The sequence below is a fragment of the Rattus norvegicus genome, chromosome 17, assembly GCF_036323735.1.
Source record: "Rattus norvegicus strain BN/NHsdMcwi chromosome 17, GRCr8, whole genome shotgun sequence".
In the NCBI taxonomy this organism is placed as follows: Eukaryota; Metazoa; Chordata; class Mammalia; order Rodentia; family Muridae; genus Rattus; species Rattus norvegicus.
The window spans coordinates 78,664,215-78,684,839 of NC_086035.1; the positions used below are offsets into that span (position 1 = coordinate 78,664,215).

The 20,625-nt window shown below is 45.3% G+C and overlaps 1 protein-coding gene across 10 annotated transcripts in view; it reads right to left on the reverse strand.

Moving 5' to 3' along the window:
* Positions 1 to 20,625, reverse strand: part of Frmd4a (FERM domain containing 4A) — a 590,863-nt gene that overhangs the window by 87,153 nt on the left and 483,085 nt on the right. For all 10 annotated transcript variants that reach the window (XM_039095788.2, XM_063276496.1, XM_039095786.2 and 7 more), the window contains 2 exons: positions 13,282 to 13,338; positions 12,096 to 12,118 (listed from right to left, as the gene is read on the reverse strand). In XM_039095788.2, coding sequence (XP_038951716.1) covers positions 12,096 to 12,118; positions 13,282 to 13,338 — 80 coding nt within the window. The remainder of the gene's footprint in view (positions 1 to 12,095; positions 12,119 to 13,281; positions 13,339 to 20,625) is intronic.

Consider the following 20,625-nt stretch of genomic DNA (forward strand, 5'->3'; position numbering starts at 1 on the left):
TCCTTGCCGAGGCTTGCCCTGGATTCTCCTGCTCTCCTCCAGGGCAAGGTTACATAGAAAAGTATATGGAGAAGTCACCAGGGCATGAAGCCCATCCTGATCCATTATACTCTGGAAGGGATCCATGACTCCCGGGCCTCTCCAGAGGATGAGTATGGAGACAAATTCTGCTTTGCTGTTTGGAAACACCTGCAGTCACTCGGGGGTGTCCAGCCCTGTCAATCTGGCCAACACGTGCAGATGGAAATCAGAAAGCCGTTCTAAAGTTCTGCAGCCCGACTGTGCCTCCTGCCTTGGTTAGTACGTGGGTGGGAGAAAGTCACCCCAATAGGACAGATGTCTGCTTCACCTTAAAACTCTACAAAGCTATAGCCCAGCACATGCTAAAAGCTCTCAGCTTTCTCGTCTAGGGGCTGCCATACCGAGGTTCTCCCAGAGTTCAGTATGCTTGCTATGCCATAGACTAAAACACATTGTTCATAGTCATAGTCTACGTTTAGAAACAAAAAGTGAAATTTTTTTCTTATGAACCAGTTGTCAAAAGAAATTCCCCAGTCTGATTTTTTAATATCAACTAGACTGTATTAAAAAGCTTAGGTAGCTGCCATTGTTCCCAGTATAGAAATGGTATTTCAAAGCTTTGGTGGTTTTCCTTGGGAGGGTAGGTTGAGACAATGTGCTAGTGTTTGAGTGATCTACAGGAGAGAGTGAAAAGATTTTTAGCGATATGACTAATAGAAAACTCACCACATCAAAGGACAACATATTTATTACCACAACATATTTAGCCAAGGCACTGAATTAAACAGGGACAAAGTTAAGCATCAGGAAGGGGTTGGTAAAACCCATCACCTGTTTTCCTTAAAAGAAAAGAAAAAATCTGGGGGGTGGAGCGTTGGAGAAATGGCTCGAAGGTTAAGAGTTAAGGATGAACACTTCCTCTGCAGAGGACCAAGTGTGGTTCCCAGCACCCACAGCAGGCAGCTCATAACCACCTGTAATTCCAGCTCCAGGGAATCCGATGCCCATTTCCGGCCTTCATGGGCACTATAGTTAGGAGCACCCACGTTAAGATAAAAACACCATTTCTTTCTTTTTAATCTAGGAAAAAACATTATCAGGAAATTCCCCTATGGTGGAATGAGATGTCCAAACATTGGAGAAGCAGCTTGGGGGCTCTGGAGTAGGCTTAATGTGGAAGAACGTCCCCGTGAAGACACTGTTTGAAAAACAAATCTAGTGTAGCATAAGAAAGTAGGCAGAAACTCAGAAATTGGGAGACTTCTATGCTAGCACCAAACTAAATCCTCTGTGTGTGCTGGGCATATCATGAAGCTACAGTTCTCTGGGAAAAGGATGTGTTTCATAAAAGTAGGAGTGTACAGTCCTTTACATATATTTCCAAAAAACAAACAAACAAACAACAACAAAAAAACCAACCCACAAGGCTCCAGGAAACAAATGCTTCCTGACCTACTTGGTGGCTAGCCCATCTTTTAACTCAAGGGTGTTTTACTATCTCATCCCCCCAGCATGAACATTTATTTTCCTGCTTCTTTCTCCTCCTCCTCCCTACACATCCTCCTCCTCTTCTTCCTCTTCCTCTTCTGTATGCCACCCCACCCCAGTCTAATGTAGTTTAGGTTGGGCCTCAAACTCCCTATGTTGCCAAGGTTCATCTTGAATTTACAAAACTTATTTGTCTTCATCTTATATGTGTAGGTGGTTTGCCTGCATATGACTGTATACCACATGTGTGCCCGATGCCCGTGGAAGACAAAGAAGGTACTCGATCTCCTAGAACTGGAGTTAGAGATAACCGTCTGTAACTGCCATGTGGGTCCTGGAAACTGAACCTGGTTTCTCTGGGAGAGCGACTGCTCTTAACTGTGAAGCCATCTCTCCAGCCCCTGACCTTGAATCAAACCTTGACCTTCTTCCCTGGACCCCCCAAACGCTGGCATTACAGACACACGCACCGCCACTTCTGGCAATCTGTGTTTTAGTTCAGGGAGAATGATCTCTTTGGTGTCAGTCCTGCCAGGCCAGGGTGTTTAATTCCCACCCAGGACCAGCACTTAAATCAATTATCTGAAATCTGAGAAATTCAAAATCCAGAGATTCAAGAAACAACTTTTCTCTTACTGCCTCCTTTCTCCACCTTACTTTGCTCTCTGGTGACACAAGGCAACCCTGAGAATGTGCTAAATGAAAGATGGGAAAAGGCAACACAGTGTGTCCATTTCCTTCCCATTACCTACTGTGCCCTGACTGAGGGAAGCGGACAGGTTAGAAGATGACACAGAGATCGTCCATGTGGGATTTATGTGAGATTTTTGTCATTGCTTTTGACATCTGCAGATCAAGGAAAACATCTGGGGACTCGTGAGTTATTTTCCTCCATGGGATTCTGGCTTTTGGATATATACCATGGGCTAACCCATAATGTTATTGACACATTCATGAGTTATCCGTCCTGTTTCTGACGCTGATCACCCAATCATATGAGTATTTCTTTGTGTGTTTAATTTTCCTAGGCGTCAAGGAAATCCTTGTGAACCTCTCATTTGCTTGTAAATGCATAAAATGCAAACCAAGTTAAGATTGCTTGGTCCTATGATTTCAGGCAAATAATTTCACTCAAACAGTGTGAGAGAAAGCAACTGATTCCTTCTCTACAATGTCAACCTTTGACTTGGGAATCTCAACTCCGAAAGAATTGACACGGTTATGGCCATGAACCTCTGTGCTCTGTCAGAGCTCACTCAAAATGTGGTTCCAAGATTAAATCCATATTTAACCAAAGAGAGAAGCTGTCACAACACAACGTTCCCTCCTTCTGAATGGTTCCCACAGGATTTGAATGGTATCGACTTGCAAAAATAAATCAATGTGTTTTTACGCTTTGAAATGTAAATCATACCGTCAACAGCTCAAATGGACTTCTCTGCACAAGGCAAAGCTTTTTGGAAACGTTTCTAACTTTTTTTTTGCGTGTGAACATTTCACTTCAGACTCTCAGATGCTGTTCTTTTTGAAAGCTTTTGCTGGCGTGACAGACGAGTCCTGCTGCTTCTCAATTACTCATGGCTCTTCAGGTCATTTTGAAATCATGAGAAAACTCCATACGTACCCTCTTTTCTTTTTCAATTCGTTGAGAGGTATGCTTCAAGTTTAACAGATGACATCCCCCCACCCCCCTGCCCAATTGAGAAGTTGCCATGAGAGAGCTGAAATGTTTAAGTGTGACAGAACTGGCCAAGTTATGAAAGCTGTATCTTAAATGTGGACTATTCCTAACATAATGTCCGTTTTGTGGTTTTTTGGTTTTTTGCTCCCCCCCGCCCCCCACACACACTTCTTTTCTCCAGTCTGAGCAAATCCATTTCTCTCGCTAGAGGAGAGTGACAGCTATTTCCTCCTTTATGGCAGTTCAGCAGTTGTAGGAGTCAGGCATGACAGTGCCTGTTTGTAATACTAGCTCTCAGGAGGCTGAGGCAGGCGCATCCTGAGTTTCAGGTCAGCTTGGGTTACAGAGTAAACCCTGTAACAACTTCCCCTGCCCCTCACCTTAATATCCGTTTGTATGAAAACAGACACCAAGTGGTCAAAAGGCTTAATAAGGGCTTCTAATAACTGAACTTGCTTAGTTAGATGTGAATCATTTGTGTAAACAAGAAGCTATGGCTTCAGGAATCTACGACCTTTGATTTGTAGTTGCGGTGGCTTGAATGAGAAACGTCTCCCATGGGCTCATTTTGTTGAATAATTGGTCCCCAGTTGATGGCACTGTTTTGGGGGAGGTGTGGGGTCTTTAGGAGGTACAGTCTTGCTGGAGGAAGCACGTCACTGGGGGGCGGGCTTTATGGTGACCCACTTCCTGTTCCCTTTTTCTGCTTCCTTGTGTAGATGAAAATGTGAATAGTGTGCCTCCTGATCCTGTCGCCAAGCCATGCCTTTCTGCCAGGATGAACTCTGTCTCTCTGGAACCATAAGTCAAAATAAACTACTCTTTCTTAAGTTGATTTTGGTCACAGTATTTTATCATAGCAGTGGAAGAGTAACCAATGTAATAGTGTTGTTCTAGCGTTATCCACACTTAATCCTGTCGCCTGGACAAGATAACCTTGTTATCATTTGAAAGGCAGCCTTTGTATATGGATGGAAATATCATGTTTTAAAGATTTTCACACACACACACACACACACACACACACACACACACACACACACGAGAACTTTCTTGTCTTTTCCAGGAACTTCTAAATTTCTTGCTCTGGCCCATGACTTGCATTCTCTGGCTTGACTAGAAGAACCTTCAAGCCTAGAATTTTCGGAGATCAGCAAGCCCATTTTAGTTTACACATTAACTGCCAATAACACTACTTTCAAAGGGGGCAGACCAGATGTCAAACGTGGAAAGAACTGGGGAAAAGAAATCAAGAGAACATTACTTCTTGTTCGCCAGAGTTTCTTTCTCTCTAGCCCAGTGACCATGCAGTCCCACAGCTTATAGAAAATAAAATATTAAAAGGTCATTATGCTCTTTGCTTTTAATTGCTCCCCCAGGGACCTAAGAACACATGGCTTCTGGAAGTTAATGGGAATGTTTCAGCTGAAACTCCTCTTTGAAAATCAGCCTCGTGTGTTAATGAAGGGCGCTATTTGCCTCTGCCATTTGAGAGATACATTGTTCCGTGTCTAAAAGCAGGATTTTTTTTTTGAAAGGAAATCCAAGTGGAACCCTACAGATGCTATCTCTGGGACCCAGTTAACATTTTCTTCCCAACCACTACCCATCCCCCATCAGCTCAGATTCTCTCACACAGATGGGCATTTAATTGTGTGCAGAGTCGTGTTTTCAGTGCGCCATCCCTAGCTGGGGAGTGCCATTTTGGACGCCTGGAAGCTTTGGGAGTGGGGTTTAGCTGAGGGAAGTTATCTACTGGGGGAGGGTTCTAGGAGGTAAATTATCCCAGGCCACTTCCTGTCTGTGTTCTGCTTCCTTTAAGACATGATGTTGACACTTCCTCCCACCACACAAAGCCCACCACCATCATGTTCTGTACCTGAGGCCAAAACTACCATAGACTGAGCCCTTCTGAAAGTGTGAGTCCAGGTGAATTTGTCAACTCTTCAGTCGTTTGTATGAGGTATTTTGGTCAGAGTAGCACACACACACACACACAAAAAAAAAAAAAAAAAAAAAAAACAAACAAACTAGTAAATATATAAGTTAACCTCCAGACAGCCAGTTAAAACCTCTCTTCTTTTCCTTGCTCAAACTGTTTTTCTGGAACGCTGATAGGGCTTCCTGTCTTTCCCTACCTCTGAAGGTGTGGCAGTTACTAAGGTGGGAGTCCACCAGATAAACAGAGTGCAGCTCAGAGTCCTTTTCAGGTGGCTTACAGGTACTAACACAGCTTAGGTTGCAAGAATTTGCTTTAGTGATTAACAGCAGCACCTCTAGTCTTCTGTAACGAAAGTGTTTCCAGGTCCCAAGGGCACTGGACAGCCAAGGGCAGCAGAGTTTCAGTGATTGCATTTTAATAAAGCTTGTTACCAAAACATTCTATGGAATAGATGCCTTTATTTGTCCCAGATGACTCTCTCCCCACCCCCATGTAAAAATCACTCCCCTCTAATCAGATCACCAATAAAAACCAGCTAGTTTAAGGAAGTCACTCAAACAATTCTCAAACGGGGGTACATATTAGTACACTTCGTTCTATATGGTTCTGATGGCCATTCCAAAGCGAGGGCACTTAGCTTTGCATTTATCAACCGTGGAAAAAAGAGAGGGGAGAAAAACTAGGATAGAATTGAGACGAGAGAGGAAAAGACAGCTTTATAGCCCCATAGCCTCTCTCATACATGGGTCATGGGTCCTTTTGCCATATTGTACTGATGGTCCTTTATGTCAGAATTGGTGTGGGTTTGGCAATAATGATTTATGGTGCTTCATCTTTGAAAAATGTTATCGATTATTATATCAGAATGATTTTTGTTATGAGATAGAGTACTATACTCTGTATGTAGCCCTTGTTACCCTGGAACTCTGTGTGGTGCAGGCAGACCTTACATACAAGGCAGTCAGTCCTTCAGGTACAGCCTTCCCTGATGCTGGGGCTACAGGCATGTGTGCACTTCCATGATCAGTGTGAAAATAGTTATTTAAAAATTATTTAAATTAGATTTAAAGTGGATCACATTTCCAGAAACTTCCAAGAACCAATTGAAGGTGATAATAAGATGATTTTCAGGATTAGTATAAAGAGATAGGTCAGTGGGAATTCTAGAATAACTACCCCTTATGATAGACTACCCCCAAACAAAAATAAAGTCAACGTATTGTCCCTAGTAGCTTGGTTAGCGCAGTGCTGTGAGATCTTCTGTTAAGTTGGATTAGACTCTTACTTGGAAGTTTGGATTTTCTGTAGGTCGATTCAACAGGCGTTTGGTTTGTTTGTTTATTGGTTGGTTTTCAACAATGACTTAAGCAAGAAATGCATATTACTGTTCTACAGTAGCTCGAGGATGTTTTTTAAAAAGGGTATTAAATAAAAGCGTCCCAAGAGGGGCACAGGAGGTAATGTGGTAATTAAACTGCTTGCTATATAAGGATGAGGGCCGAGTCCAGATCCTGGCACCCATGTAAGAAGTCAGGTATGGTGGTGTGTGTCTGCAGTCCCAGCTGGGAAGAGGAGACAGGTGGGTTTCAGGGATCCATGCACATGCACACACACTTCACACACACACACACACACACACACACACATACACACCCAAACACACACACACCACACACACAGGCACACACACACACAAACACACACACAAAAACACACACCACACACTCATACACACACACACACACACACACACACACACACACACACACACTCCACACTCAAGAAGGGCTAAGCATTCAAGAAGCTGGGACATGAATGAAGCTTCTACACATCTGCTGGTTGGCTAATGCTGACCCATAGTGACTACATGAGAACTCTTTTAGTTTTACTCTGTGTTGGACCCACTTCACCTAACATTAGCTTCTATAGCTGCCTTGATTGACAGCTCAGAGGCTATTCGATTGTTTTCAAACAGAAACACCACCCCTGCTCACTTCCTGAGTGGTGACACATAAGGTTCGTTTCTAAACTCAAACACACACACCAGGAAGCCAAACGAGATTATTTGTGCTGTGGTACGGAAAAATCATACAAGTGAGAAAATATTATTTTTTAGATAAGATGGTTTCCTCACCCTTTAATGATAGCATACACATTTGTCCACCCTGTGTCAAAATATCAACACGCACGGTCCGCATTTCTCGCTATCATGGACACTGTCCCCTTAACTGTCTGTATCTCAGCCATTGGCTTTTGGCACTGCCAGCTCAGTGTGATTTTGCATTATCACATTCAGTAAGAATGTTGGTTAGGGTAGTCGACACTTTTTTGGGAGGTAGGGGCAGGCCTATCTCTGTGAGTTCAAGGGCAGCCTTGTCTGCTGGTTGAGTTTTAGGATAGCCAGGGCTAAGTAGAGAGACCCTGACTCAAACAACAACAACAACAACAAACAAAATAAAACAAAAAGCAAGCAAGCAAGCAAACACAAAACCCCCAAACCTGAGAGAAGAGAAGGTGAGCATTTCTATTGACAAAAGAAACAGGCACGACTGCCCTTCAGGCATGTGCTAAGCCAAGCGGAAGGCTCCAAGAAGAACCAGAGGAGGCTGGGAATACCACAGCAGAGTGGCTCTTGTTCAGGACTACTTTCATATCAGTCTCTTCCTATGACCACTATGTCAGCACTTCCAGGCTCTCTCAACTACACAGATAACCTCCTTTCCTTGTGCCTCAGTGAAGACGTTCCTCCGGTTTGCAGGTTTTCAATACCCATTCCACATAGGAAGAGTCAGGCCACACTTGAACTGCTGAGTGTAGATACCCAGTGGCTCGGGCAAGAAAGGCCTTCAGGAAGGCACAGATTCGAGCCCCTCCAGCTTGTGGAAGACTTACTTTGACTTAAAATTTTTATTTTCATATTCATGGGTGTTTCACTTGCACATTTGTATATATACCACATGAATTCAGGGCCCTCAGGGGCCAGAAGAAGGTGTCTAACTGGAGATATAAACGGTTGTGAGTTGTCATGTGGTTGGTGAGAATTGAACTCAGGGTCCTCTGGAAGAGAAGCTAGCATTCTTAACTACTTAGCCTTTTCTCCAGCTCCGGAGTCACTTTGACTTTTGTGTGAGGCCACTAATTTAAAAGACCATTAGATTCTTTGGTATCTTAGAATTAAGCCTTGGATCCTATGTTAAACATATAAAAGTCTTCTCCAAAGGTCTGTGTTTCTAAGCTTTTATTGACGTTTGTTGAGGAAGATACATTTATGATGTAATACTTACAAGTTAAAGCTATTCACTTGCGCACAGTAAAAGAACCTTGCATCGATGACTAGTATCAAAAGCTAGTTGCTACAAGACTAAAACAATTCAAACGTCAGAGCTAATATGCCTGATGTTCAGCAAACCAACTATGGCCATCTCCAGGTTTGGAGAATATTCCCAGAGATGGCCTGCAAGAGGCACACATACAAAATGAAGCATCAAACGGAGCAGTGGTGGTGGACACCTTTAATCCCATACTTGGGAGGCAAGGCAGAGAGGCAGAGAGGCAGAGAAGCAGAGGGGCAGAGAAGAGGCAGAGGCAGGCAGATCTCTTTGAGTTCGAGGAGAGCTTGGTCTACAGAATGAGTTCCAGGACAGCCAGAGCTACACAGAGAAACCATATTTTAAAAGATCAAAAAGGGAAGAGGAGGAGGAAAAGGAGAAGGAGGAGGAAGAGGAGGAAGAGGAAGAGGAGGAGGAGGAAGAAGAGGAGGAAGAGAAGGAGGAAGAGGAGGAGGAAAATTCAAGCATACACTACTATCTTGAAACTGTTTTTCTTAATATTTTATTACCTATTTCTTTTTACTGTGTCTTGTTTATGGATGTGTCCCTAGGGGTGTGAGTACATGTGCTTGCAGATATGTGGAAACCAGAGGGTGGCATCAGGGGTCTTCCCTGATTGCTCTGAACTCTATTTTTTTTTTTTTGAGATAGTCTCTTATTGTGCCCGTAGGTGAACTCTGCCAGGTTGGCTGACCAATGACAGTGGGGGGATCCTTTGTCTTTGTCCCCACGCCTACCTGCAGTGCTGTCATTGCACATGCACAGTGCTGGTCCCAGCTTTTTATGTATTGAACCATATAACCTCCACGTTTGCACAGCGGCCCTCAGAATCCTGAAGTGTTACGTTATCAGGGTCTTGCTTGTCACAGCTCACCTCTGCATGCTGTGGGGTGAAGTTTATGGGAAGAGATAAGCTGACCTTGAGTGAACTGTCTGGCCTTCTCTTCTCCTGGCAGCTACTTCTCTCTTTAGACAGCTGTAGCTACAGAAAGCCGCTAGACGGCTCTGACCAATGAAACGCCCTTCGCGTATCTGCTTTCTGCTAACACACTAGCAGGCTGGAGCTCACAAGGGGCCGTGAAAGATGGTCAGGTCAAGCTCTGCTCTTCCTCCTCCCTGGCTGTCTGGCTGTGTGGCCGCATTCCCATGATCTGTGGGACAGATGGGTTTGTTTCCAGTTCACATTCCGCCCTGTCAGGGTGCTCTCAAAAAGAAATACTGTTTGCAGCAGGGTTCCGAGCTGGCTGATGGGGAAGTCGGACCCTGCTGAATGTGTGGACTTTTCAACCAGACGTCACAGAACTGCGGAAACCTGTTAAGTAGGTGGGACTTACAGTTGTTAAAAACCTTAGACCTAATCACCAATTTGGGCCAGACAAAAGGTGCAAAGAATGGGCTACAAGCTATAGTTTCTACAAACTGAACAAGCTTCATTCAACACATTTGGTAAATGGGGACTGGCCATATACCAAGTTCAAGGTCTCCAGCTAAGACCTCTCACACCCGTTGAGTAGTGGAAATCAATCAATCTCTCTCTCTCTCTCTCTCTCTCTCTCTCTCTCTCTCTCTCTCTCTCTCTCTCTGCTTCCTGACAAAGACCTAGAGAAAGGAGGCCTGCCTGGAGCTCTCTTTACAGAAAACAGTCAAAGTGACATAAACAAACTACAATTTAGACCAATGGATCAATTAACTCCAGCTCACCACAGACTCAAACTATCCCCCCTCTCTTATGTTTGAAAGGCCTGTGAACTTGGAGTGGTTCTTACATCTTTAAATGCAGAAGGTGAGAAGGGAAAGGAGAGGGAAGGGGAAACAAGAGAAAAGAAGGAAGGAGAGGAAGACCCACGATACATGAAGATTTATGTAGCATTCAAGTATCTGTTTCCCTAAATAAAGCCTCATTGAAACAGAACCGCGTTCCTCAGTTCTGCCGCCACACGAGGTTTCGTTGACACTTGGACGAAGTGCAGTGCCTGCCGTGGGGACCTGGCGACCCAGGAAAGTCAGATACAAGGCCTTTACAGAAAAAGTTTGCTAACTACTGTTTTAGATTTTGAATTTTTTTCCTTTTCATTTAGCTGAGGTTTTTGACTGAAGTCATAAACCTCAAGTCTGGTTGGGGTATATGTATAGATAAAAAATACTGTCCAAGATAGCAATGTGCATGTGTTCTTGATGGGGTAGAAATATGATTTGTCTGTGTGTGCTCAGAAGCAGCCTTCTGCGTAGGTGAGTGAGGTGAAGCTGACTTTGGGTGTCTGCTTTGGCTACATCCCTCTTTTCTGTATTGAGGTAGGGTCTCTCCCTGGAGCTGGCCAGCTTGGCTGACTGGCAGACTAGCAAGTCCTAGGGTTCTTTCTGTCTCTGCCTGCTTCTGCCATAGCACTGGTGGTACACAGGCCCAGCAGGTACTGTGCTTTTCAAATGAACTCGAGTCCCCATGCTTAAATAGGAAACGCTCTATCCCCTGAACTATTTCCCCAGATCTGATGTATGCCCCTTCCATGTGCTTGGGGCAGGGTTAGGAACAGTGCTAGGAGTAAGTGTAAGTGTACGTATAAGCTTAAGTGTTAGGGTTAGGGTTAGGGTTAGGGTAAGGGTTAGGGTTAGGGTAGGGTAGGAGTAGGGTTTGGGGTTGTGGTTGTTGATACCTCTTCCCTCCCTCCCTCTCTCCCTCCCTCCCTCCCTTCCTCCCTTCCTCACTTCCTCCCTCCCTCCCTCCCTCCCTCCCCTCTTGGGGAAACACCTAGTCTCACATGTGTTAGGCAAGCATCCCACTACCAAGTCATAAGCCCCAACTCTCAGAACCCAATGACTTGATATTCTGCTTTCTCGACCACACAGTCATTACTTCTACAGACAGACCTTGGTCCTAAACAATGGGCTAACCTGGGCTTTCCCCAGTAGACACTGATAGAACAGAATACCTTGAAGATCTGTCTATAAGCTGTTAGTTCTGTCGAGGGTAGCTACAGTCCCCTTGCTGTTAGGACTCTATTGCTCCTGAGAGACTGGGGACAATTTCAGCTCTGCTGCCCTGTATGCAGCATTTAAGGAATGAATGACGACATTCAAGCTAGCAGATCTATAGGATGGCTCAAGCTGGGCTTAGCGGTTAGGTCTATGTTTTCTCAACAGAGCATCTTCCCACGGAAGGCAGAAAGGCATGCGTTTCTCTGCTGCTAATACTTCCCTGAAACAGCTCCCTATGTGATACAGATTTTTCCCTTGAAAGCCAGTGACTACATTGAGAAGGTGGTGTGTGTGTGTGTGTGTGCGTGTGTGTGTGTGTGTGTGTGTGTGTGTGTGTGTGCATTTATCCCTTAGAGCTGTTAGGTTATAAACAACCCAGTTTACACCCCAGGAGTGATGCCCGGCTCCACACAGACGCACGATCAACACACCAGCCCGAGAACAACGGCCATTGGTTGTTTCAAGGCTCATTTGGTGAGAACATTGTCCTCACCAGCACTGGGCCTGCCTTGCCAGCCTGCCTGCTCAGTTGACAGTGTGACATCTGGATCCCACCGATTACTACTCTGTCCTCCTTCAAGGCACATGCGCAAGGCAATTTCTTTAAATACAAAAAAAAGCGACAAATATATCTTTAAGAGAACAACTTTGGGGGACTCACCTAGAGAAATCTCCCTTTGCTTCCTGTGGGAGAAAAAAAAAAAAGGAGCGAAACATCAGTCCATTGTTAAGAATTAAAACCATGCCCTATCATCATGGCTACTTCTCTACTGAGTAAGACAGACCAGCTCCCCTCTGCTGTCACCCTGTCAGCGCCGGAATTCAAGGAAGAGAAATGCTAAGCCAGTGGTGGCAGAACACCCCCATAATTCCCAGTGCTTGGGAGGCTCAGGCAGGAGGATTCTGAGTTTGAAATTAGCCTTGGTTCCACAGTGAGTGAGGCCCTGTTTGGTGGGTCAATCAAGAAGAATATACACGAGCCACCTGAATAAGAAGCACAATGCAAACTTCACAAAGGCTTATAGATGTTTATACTTCAAGGCCTTGGTCTAACTAAATTAGGTCACACACACACACACACACACGTTCACTCTCTCTCCTCCTTCCTTCTCCCCCTTCACACACACACTCTCTCTCTTACACACACCCCACACACACTTTGCTTCCCCCTTTCTCCTTTAAGACCTCCCTTACTTCTTCCCTCCCCTTCCCTTCCACCCTCGCTTCTTCCCTTTCTTCGAGACAGCTGCAGTCTGCCCTCCAGGCCCACTCTCCAAAGCAGCTAGGATTATAGGTGCGTGCCACTGTGCCAGGCGGCAATATTTGTGCCACTTGTGAGCCAGAGGCCATGTGAGCGCCAGTGAGTGTGGTGGGCTACCTCAGACACAGCAGCATCAGTGAACACTTGTTAGAAGAATAACTCGTGGTAGCGTTCCAACTCATGGAGGTAACGTTACAGATGATACTCCTGTGCCTTGTCTGTCTGTCTGTCTCAGGCTAAAGGCTTTCACTTTGCCTTTCTGGGGGACAGGAGGCGACTTCTTCTAGGTATTCATTTGTTGTTATTGTTGTTGTTTTCAGGGCAAAAGAAGGTAGCAAGCTTAAAGGAAGTGAGCTTTGGACAACCGAATAATTGCAGGTGAAATACACAACTTTCCCTAAGGTCATATGATATACTGTCTTGGAATCTTGGAACAGTAAACATCTCTAGCTATGGCATGGCACCAGCATTCCTAATAGCTCATTCCATCTTGTGGCTAGGAAAAGTTAGGAAGCCAGACAGCGGACGTGACTCTGTTTGTACATGGCGGCCACACCTCCTTTTGTGTGTGTGTGAAACAACTTACCTGTAAAATATAGGAAGCTAATTCAAACACCACCTCACTGTCAACATCAATGAGCTCCTAAAAAGAAAGGAAAAAAAATTAAAGTGAGCCTCTGATTGTATCTACTTAGTCTCAAATAATTAATTAATTAGAAACTTTAAAACGAGGATCTTGCAATGTAGTCCAGGCTAGCTTCAAACTCACAGTCCTCCCGTCTCTGCCCCCAGGTATGGAGAACTGAGGAATGAATCATATCACTCTTTATTAGTCTGGGACTTAACAGCTTTCTTACTGCAGCTCCATGGAAGAGACCTGGTCTTTCTTGGAAGTTCCCCAGGATCTCAAATATGTTTAGAGCATCTTTGGTTCTCTAGACAATTTCTCTGAGAGACTTGGTCCTGAATAGTTCCCAAGATCTTTTCAAAGAAGCCTGTATGTCATCTTCAAGTTTGAATGTGGCAATAAGGAATGGGGCATGTCCAGATTTTTATAAACCTGATCATCTTTGCGATTTTTTATTTCACGTGGATGGAAGTTTTACCTGCATGTAGTCTGTGTACCATAATGCATATAGAAGAAGAAGAAGGAGAAGGAGAAGGAGAAGGAGAAGAAAAAGAAGAAGAAGAAGAAGAAGAAGAAGAAGAAGAAGAAGAAGAAGAAGAAGAAGAGAGAGAGAGAGAATTAAGAAAAGAGAGGGGGTGGGGAGGGAGAGAGGAAATAATGGATGGATAGAGGGAGAAATGAAGGAAAGGGGGAGGGAGGATATATATATATATATATATATATATATATATATATAGAGAGAGAGAGAGAGAGAGAGAGAGACTGACTCTATGCAGACAATATTCAAAGCCAGGGAGAGTGCTGGATCCCCTTGGAGTGGACTTATTGATAGCTATAAGCCATCTATATGCATTATGGTACACAGACAAACATAAAAGTGCTGGCATTTAAACCTAAGTCCTTTGGAAGAGTAGCCAGTATTTATAACCACTCTCCAGCCCCAAACCCGCTCATCTTATCAGTCACTAGGATACAGCCGATCAATAACCAATCACAACACTTTTTTTTTTCTGAGATAAGGTCTCAATGTGTAGCCCTGGCTGGCTCAGAGCTCAGGGCTGCTCCTGCCTCCCAAGCCCTGCGGCTGATGGGAACACAACCATGCCCAGCCCTGCTATGGTTGTCTGTAGAACTTATAGTGAGGGTTCATTGAAAAAGATGCCACAATGGGATCATGCTTCGATCTGAAGTTAAATAAATCAGGACTGAAAACACCGTTCCTCGGCCATAGCTCTTCCGTGTGATCAGACCTCAGTGTGGCTAGTGGCTGTCATGTCAATACAAATCTGCAGTGTTTCTGTCTCCACAGAGACTCTATTAGTCACTGCTAGTGTGGTCTCTAATGTAAATATCCTTCTGTTTTCTTTTTTTTACATATCTCCCAAATGGTTGTGATCTAGGGTCACAGTCTTAAAAAATAAAAACTTCTTGATTTTTTGAAAAAAAAATCCAATGTATTTTTTTTTCTTATTAGACACAGACATAATGACACTAAGTAAGACATTCACATCAATGCCAGCGCGTGTTTACTCCGGTGGTCTCATGTGATGATGTCATTTAGTGATGTCATAGCCACTGTAGTTTGTATAACTATACTTACTCGATACCTGCACGAGCATAAAACCAGTTACCACCTCTATCAGAGTTCGCCCTGCCATGAAGCGACCTGGGCCTGGAGTTCCCATGTTTGTAAAAATAGCACCGCTGGGGGCAGTAACTGAAAGTTGGTGTGCTTATCACATAGGATTTGATGGTTTTGGAGATGGGCCCACACACTGGAGACACCATCATGGCAATACCCATGTCCATGGCCTCCAAAGAGATCTGCACTATTATGGTATACACTTGACACGATGACCCACCCTCTTAATGCCTTATTAAACACAGTCTGTAGTGTTAGCGACAGACAGAAATTCGGGTCCATCAGCTTGCAACCATAAGACAGTCGATGAAAAGGTAGGTCTTCATTTTTCTTCTCTCCCTTCCTTCTCTTTTTCCTTCTCTTATTTCAAAGAGGGTCTCACTCTGTACCTCCGGCTGGCCTTAAACTCGATGGATGGTAATCCTCCAGCCTCAGCCTTTCAGGTGCTGCGGTTAAGGCATGAGCCACCACGCCCAGCACATCTTCCTGTCATCACCATCTCTTTATCGAGTGGCCGGACAAGAGGGAAAGTTGGGAGAGACTTAGAGACTGGAGAGTTAGCTTAACACCATTTTTTCCCCCTATACATCCAAAACCATGATGTGACTTGCCTCAGAGCACGAGGACCTTAATGGCAGTTATCGTACTGGAAAGCCACGACTTCTTGTCTAATATATGGCCTTACTTAGGATGTGCCCCCTTCCAAGTTAATAAGGTCTCAGTTGCAGCCAGCACACTCTCGGAACAGAATTTATAACTGAAGCTAGCATTGAAGAGTAATTTAAATTAAGGGTTATTTGGAACTACAAGCCAAACTCTGATATATGGATTTTCTAATTAGTCTGGGGTGGGTGGGGTGTTCAAGCTTGTCCACCATAACTCATGACAATGTATTCGAGCGGTCTGCATCTTTTGAAGGGGGGGTGTGTCCTCGAGGTCTCAGGCCAAGGAGTTCCAAAGATAGATAAAGAGAGTTGCTACTCAGTCACCTTCGAAGTGAAGCTGAAGAGAACTAACAACCATGTGGAGGAACAGGGGACAGCCATTCGTAATGTGGAACCAGCCACAGGAGCTTAACGGCCTCTGCAGTTCATCTGCCCTGTCAGAGCTGGGATGTGGGAGAACGTTTGCAGTGGCAGTTGTGGGATTTCCAGCTCCCGTCACATGACAGAGTACATATGCTCCCACAGAAACTGCCCAGGGTTTCTGCAATAGGTCATTTCTAACTTTATTCATTTCCCTGCCCACTGATCAGTTTGCTAGAGAGCTCACGGTACTTGGGAGCCACACTGGTGTGTGTGTGTGTGTGTGTGTGTGTGTGTGTGTGTGTGTGTGTGTGTGTGGTTTGCACGTGTCAGTCCCTTCTGTTAAACATTTACACCTACGATGTAGCGGATGGTCAACAGGGGGCTAATGGTTAACACCAGTTGGGAGGCTTTTCTCGTGTATAACTCAAAATCAACCTTTGGCAGGCAGCCCTGAGCAGGAGCATAGTGTCTGGCACATGATTTGATTCATTTGCTAGATGTAAGTTGTCTGCGAGGGGAAGGAGGGGTGGGGGAAGGAAGGAAGGAAGGTCCCTTCTTCTGCACAGCCATTCTGGAGGTCCTGTGGGCGAACATTACACACAAGTGTTTCGTCAGCCACAGCAAGGCTACAAGCAACAGTCGTAAATGTCTGGCCTGGTTTGGGCAAGTTCGTTCTCTCTCTCTCTCTCTCTCTCTCTCTCACTAGAGCTGTCCTTAGGGTAAGTGGGAATGAATGAATGTCTTTAGGATGAGTTTTCCCTCCGCTTGCAGATGAAGAGACTAGAAAATACCCAAAGTCAGAGCACCCAGCAACAGAGGAAAGGGAGCCAGAATGAGATGTCGTGGACCGTGTACGCAGAGCAAGTCTGATGGAGAAGGTTGTGCCGTTACTTCTTAGTTAATGTTTACCGAATTTAACACTCACCGGATGCCCTCAAAGGAGTCAATCTCGAGAGAGAACAGAAGAACCAAACTCTGAACTGTGGGAAGACAAGTTCTTGACTTCTGAGAGCTCGCCTAGTCTCCAAACTTTTCTCTCTTGTCTGGATTTTGTTAGATTTACTCTCAAGCTGTTCACAGGTTACGCCGTATAATTTCCAGACATACGGTAATGTGTATTCTCCAAGTCTTAGTTTAATTCCTAAAGCTTCCCTACACAGTGCTTTTTCTATCTTTAATTTTAATACACTTGCTACTTCCTTATCAATAGCCCCTTTCTCATTTCTTTCTCCCAGGTGATCATATCTTTAAGATTTTGCCGTAATGAAACATAGCCTTTGATTTTCTTTTCACGTCCTGAGCTTACCCTGAAAGCCGAATTCACCACGGAGGTCCCAGAGATCTTCCTACTAGGTCCCAGCTGTCATGTGACATCCAAATATGACTCTACCTTTCCCTCAGCTGGCTTCCCAGGCTGTGACTCCCTTGGTGTGCTTTTCCGGTAGAGAAACAAACTGACCAAGATATCAAAGAGTATGCAGAACCCCCATACGTTCCTGTGGCTGTGGTCTTTCCCTCGACGGAAGACAATGGAGAAACAGGGGAAGAGGTAGGAAGCCCTTCCAGAAAGAGCTGTGAGTGGCTTCCACCTGGCCACCTGCAGAGGCTGGTGCCCTGACATTCCTGGGGGCTTTTCCACCCGGAGTTCTGTGCTGGACCCTTAACCGTGCCAGCATCATCCGAGGAGGGACTCCTGCTGGGTCCTCTCCTGAGCTAGCATCTTGCCTGGGAATCCAGGATGGTGGTAGACACATGATCCTGTTCCTTTGAGAGGCAATGCCATATCTTTCGGCTGCTGAAGCCATGACGTATGCATTTGGGCCTCTGTGTCCCTCACTACTGAGCGAAAGGCCGTCATCCCTTTTGCTCTTTGGGAAATGGTATAGGGTGACAGAATGTGGTTCCCTGTAGGTGAGTACAGGCATGCATGTGGGTATTCTCAGTGCATATGGACAAGATGGCGCACGCTTCCTTACTCTCAGCACTGCTTTATCTAAAGGGGTGAAGCAACTTCCGGAGGAGGAGCCAGGGCATCCCTCAGCAGTGTTATGGTGGCTATCAACTCTCTCAAGATCTTGACGTGCTCCAAACAAACACCCCCATACGACGGGGCCTCCTGACCTATAGTTCAGATGGTTTGCTGGTGCTTTTCATGTCGAGTACCAAGAATCTCAGGGGAAAGCGTTCCTCTGTGGTTAGCCTGAGAAAGTCCAACTTTTCCCATACAACAAATGAGATGATTACTGCTAATTGCCATCTCAACAGAGACTCGAATTGCCTGGGAGACAGGCCTCGGGGCATGTCTGTGAGGGACTATCTTGATGACGTTAATTGAGGTTGGAAGGCCTGCTCCGTTGATGGTGGTACCATCCCTTCCTTGGCTGGGATCCTCGACTGTGAATGGAGAAAGGGGGCTAAGAAGCTGCATGTGAGGGCTGGAGAGATGGCTCAGTGGTTAAGAGCACTGACTGCTCTTCCAGAGGTCCCGAGTTCAAATCCCAGCAACCACATGGTGGCTCACAACCATCTGTAGTGGGATCTGATGCCCTCTTCTGGTGTGCCTGAAAACACCTACAGTGTACTTATATATAATAAATAAATCTTTCAAACAAACCCAAACAAACAACAACAAAAACCAAAAGAAGCTTCATGCATCCAGCCCTTTGTGATTCTTGACTATGGATGTGATGTGATCAGCTATTCCACATTTCTGCTACTCTGACCTCCCCAAGACGCTTGACCAAGCCTTTGGATTGTGAGCCAGGGTAAACCCTACAGTTGCCTTTGCTGGAGTGTGTTATCACTTCCACAGGAAAAGAAATTAAGACAATAATTGGAACAGAAAACGTGAGGAACAAGTACAAGGAACTGAGGATACCTCTGGCAAACTCCCGTCAGAACCCCTTAGTTTGTGACCCCAAGGGCTTGCCTAAGAAATCCTCACTCAGGCACCACCTAAAGCTCATGGCCACCCTCACCTGAAACTGAGTTCTAGTCTTACCCCTCACTCCCCAACAACCTAGAAACACCCGGCGCTACTGTTTTCCTTCTCTTTCGATTGCTTCACCACCAAATGTGAAGAATGTTTTCTGATTGTTTCGCTGAGCCTGTTGGGACGTACGTAGAGGTGATTCGGAGACTGCAAACACACTGGAAATGCCTGTGTATCTACAGTCGGAGCCACAAAGCTTGCTTCGGTTCTTTGGCATATTTCAGTATTGATGGTAGTACTTAGCAGAATTTCTTAAAGACATAGGTGTTTACAGTCGCCATGCAGATAATGGTTGTAATTTACAGCTGTTGGAGTTGGAAGGTTTTACTCTGTTACTTTGGTTTATCTCAGTGTCCGGATTAAATATTACCTATGGCTGTTTCTTAAAGGGCGTTTTTAGAGGAGACTAATATTCGAATAACTGGACTTACCGTCTACCACCCAATGCCTTAAGGCTGAAAGAATAAAAAGGCGGAGGAGAAGCAAATTTCCCTTCTTTCATCCCACACTCTTGGGGATGGGGGCTGAGCCTAGAATTTGCTATGTCACTCAGCCGGCTTTGAACTCTGCCTCGGCCTCTCCCATCCTGAGATTACAGGTGTGTCCCACCACCATTACTCACTTTGTGAATTAAGACACCCATTCTAACTTTCTCCTGCCCTGGGGATGACATTTACAGTACTGGCCTCCCTGGTCCTCGGTACTCCAGGCTGAGTCACAACTGCCACTTTTCTGCACTCTACCTTGCAGACTTCTCAGCCTCCGCTCACACTGGGTCAGCTCCACACGGTAAATATCCTCCTATGATTCTCTGTGGAGAACCCAGACCGATGCGGTGTACCTCATCAGACTGGGGTATGAGGTCATATGTAGGTGATCTCCCTGACTACCTTTTGTGGTTGCTTGGCTAGCGTGCCCTGTTGCGCAACTCATAAGGACTATACGGAGTTGCGTCTGGGCATGGATGGGACCTCTGCAAACTTGCAGAGTTCCTCTTTGTCAGCCCGGTGCCAAGCCTTTAGCATTCAAGTCATCTCATGTTTGCCTCATGATCCATGGAGGTATCTTTCCATTCCCATGGCATCCCCCCCCCCCCCGGGGGAGGGTTCTGCTAACCGCTGTAGATAGCCTAGGTTGAGGTCCTAAGAACTGTTCTTACAGTCTGCTGTGTACTGCCAAGATGATCAGTCCAGGCAGGCTCCTTTCTGAAAGGTTGAAAAGGAAAGTCCTCCTTTGTCCCTGTTTTTATGCTCCTGGTAATGTAGGCACACACACAACATCTTCCTTAGCCAGACCGGGAGGTCAGGCGGGGATTCATGAGGCTGATATTCCGAGGCTACTATTTATGTTGGGTCCTCATCTTGTGGAACTAGATTCTGGGCTTCCCACCTACAGATGGGGTGACCTCACAGGTGCAATAAGGAAGCTCTTTGAAGCTCTCAATATAGACCATTTACTTCAGTATCAACAAGAACGATGGCACTTAGACTTCCGAGGCCAACGAAACCCAAGAGTAATTACACAAGGGATGAGCATGTGAAGTTCTGGGACCGAGGCAGACATCTCAGACAAAGGGCTGCATGAGACCCATACAGAACAGGGACTTTTCTTTCTCCAGTTTCCTCTTCCCTCTCTCACCG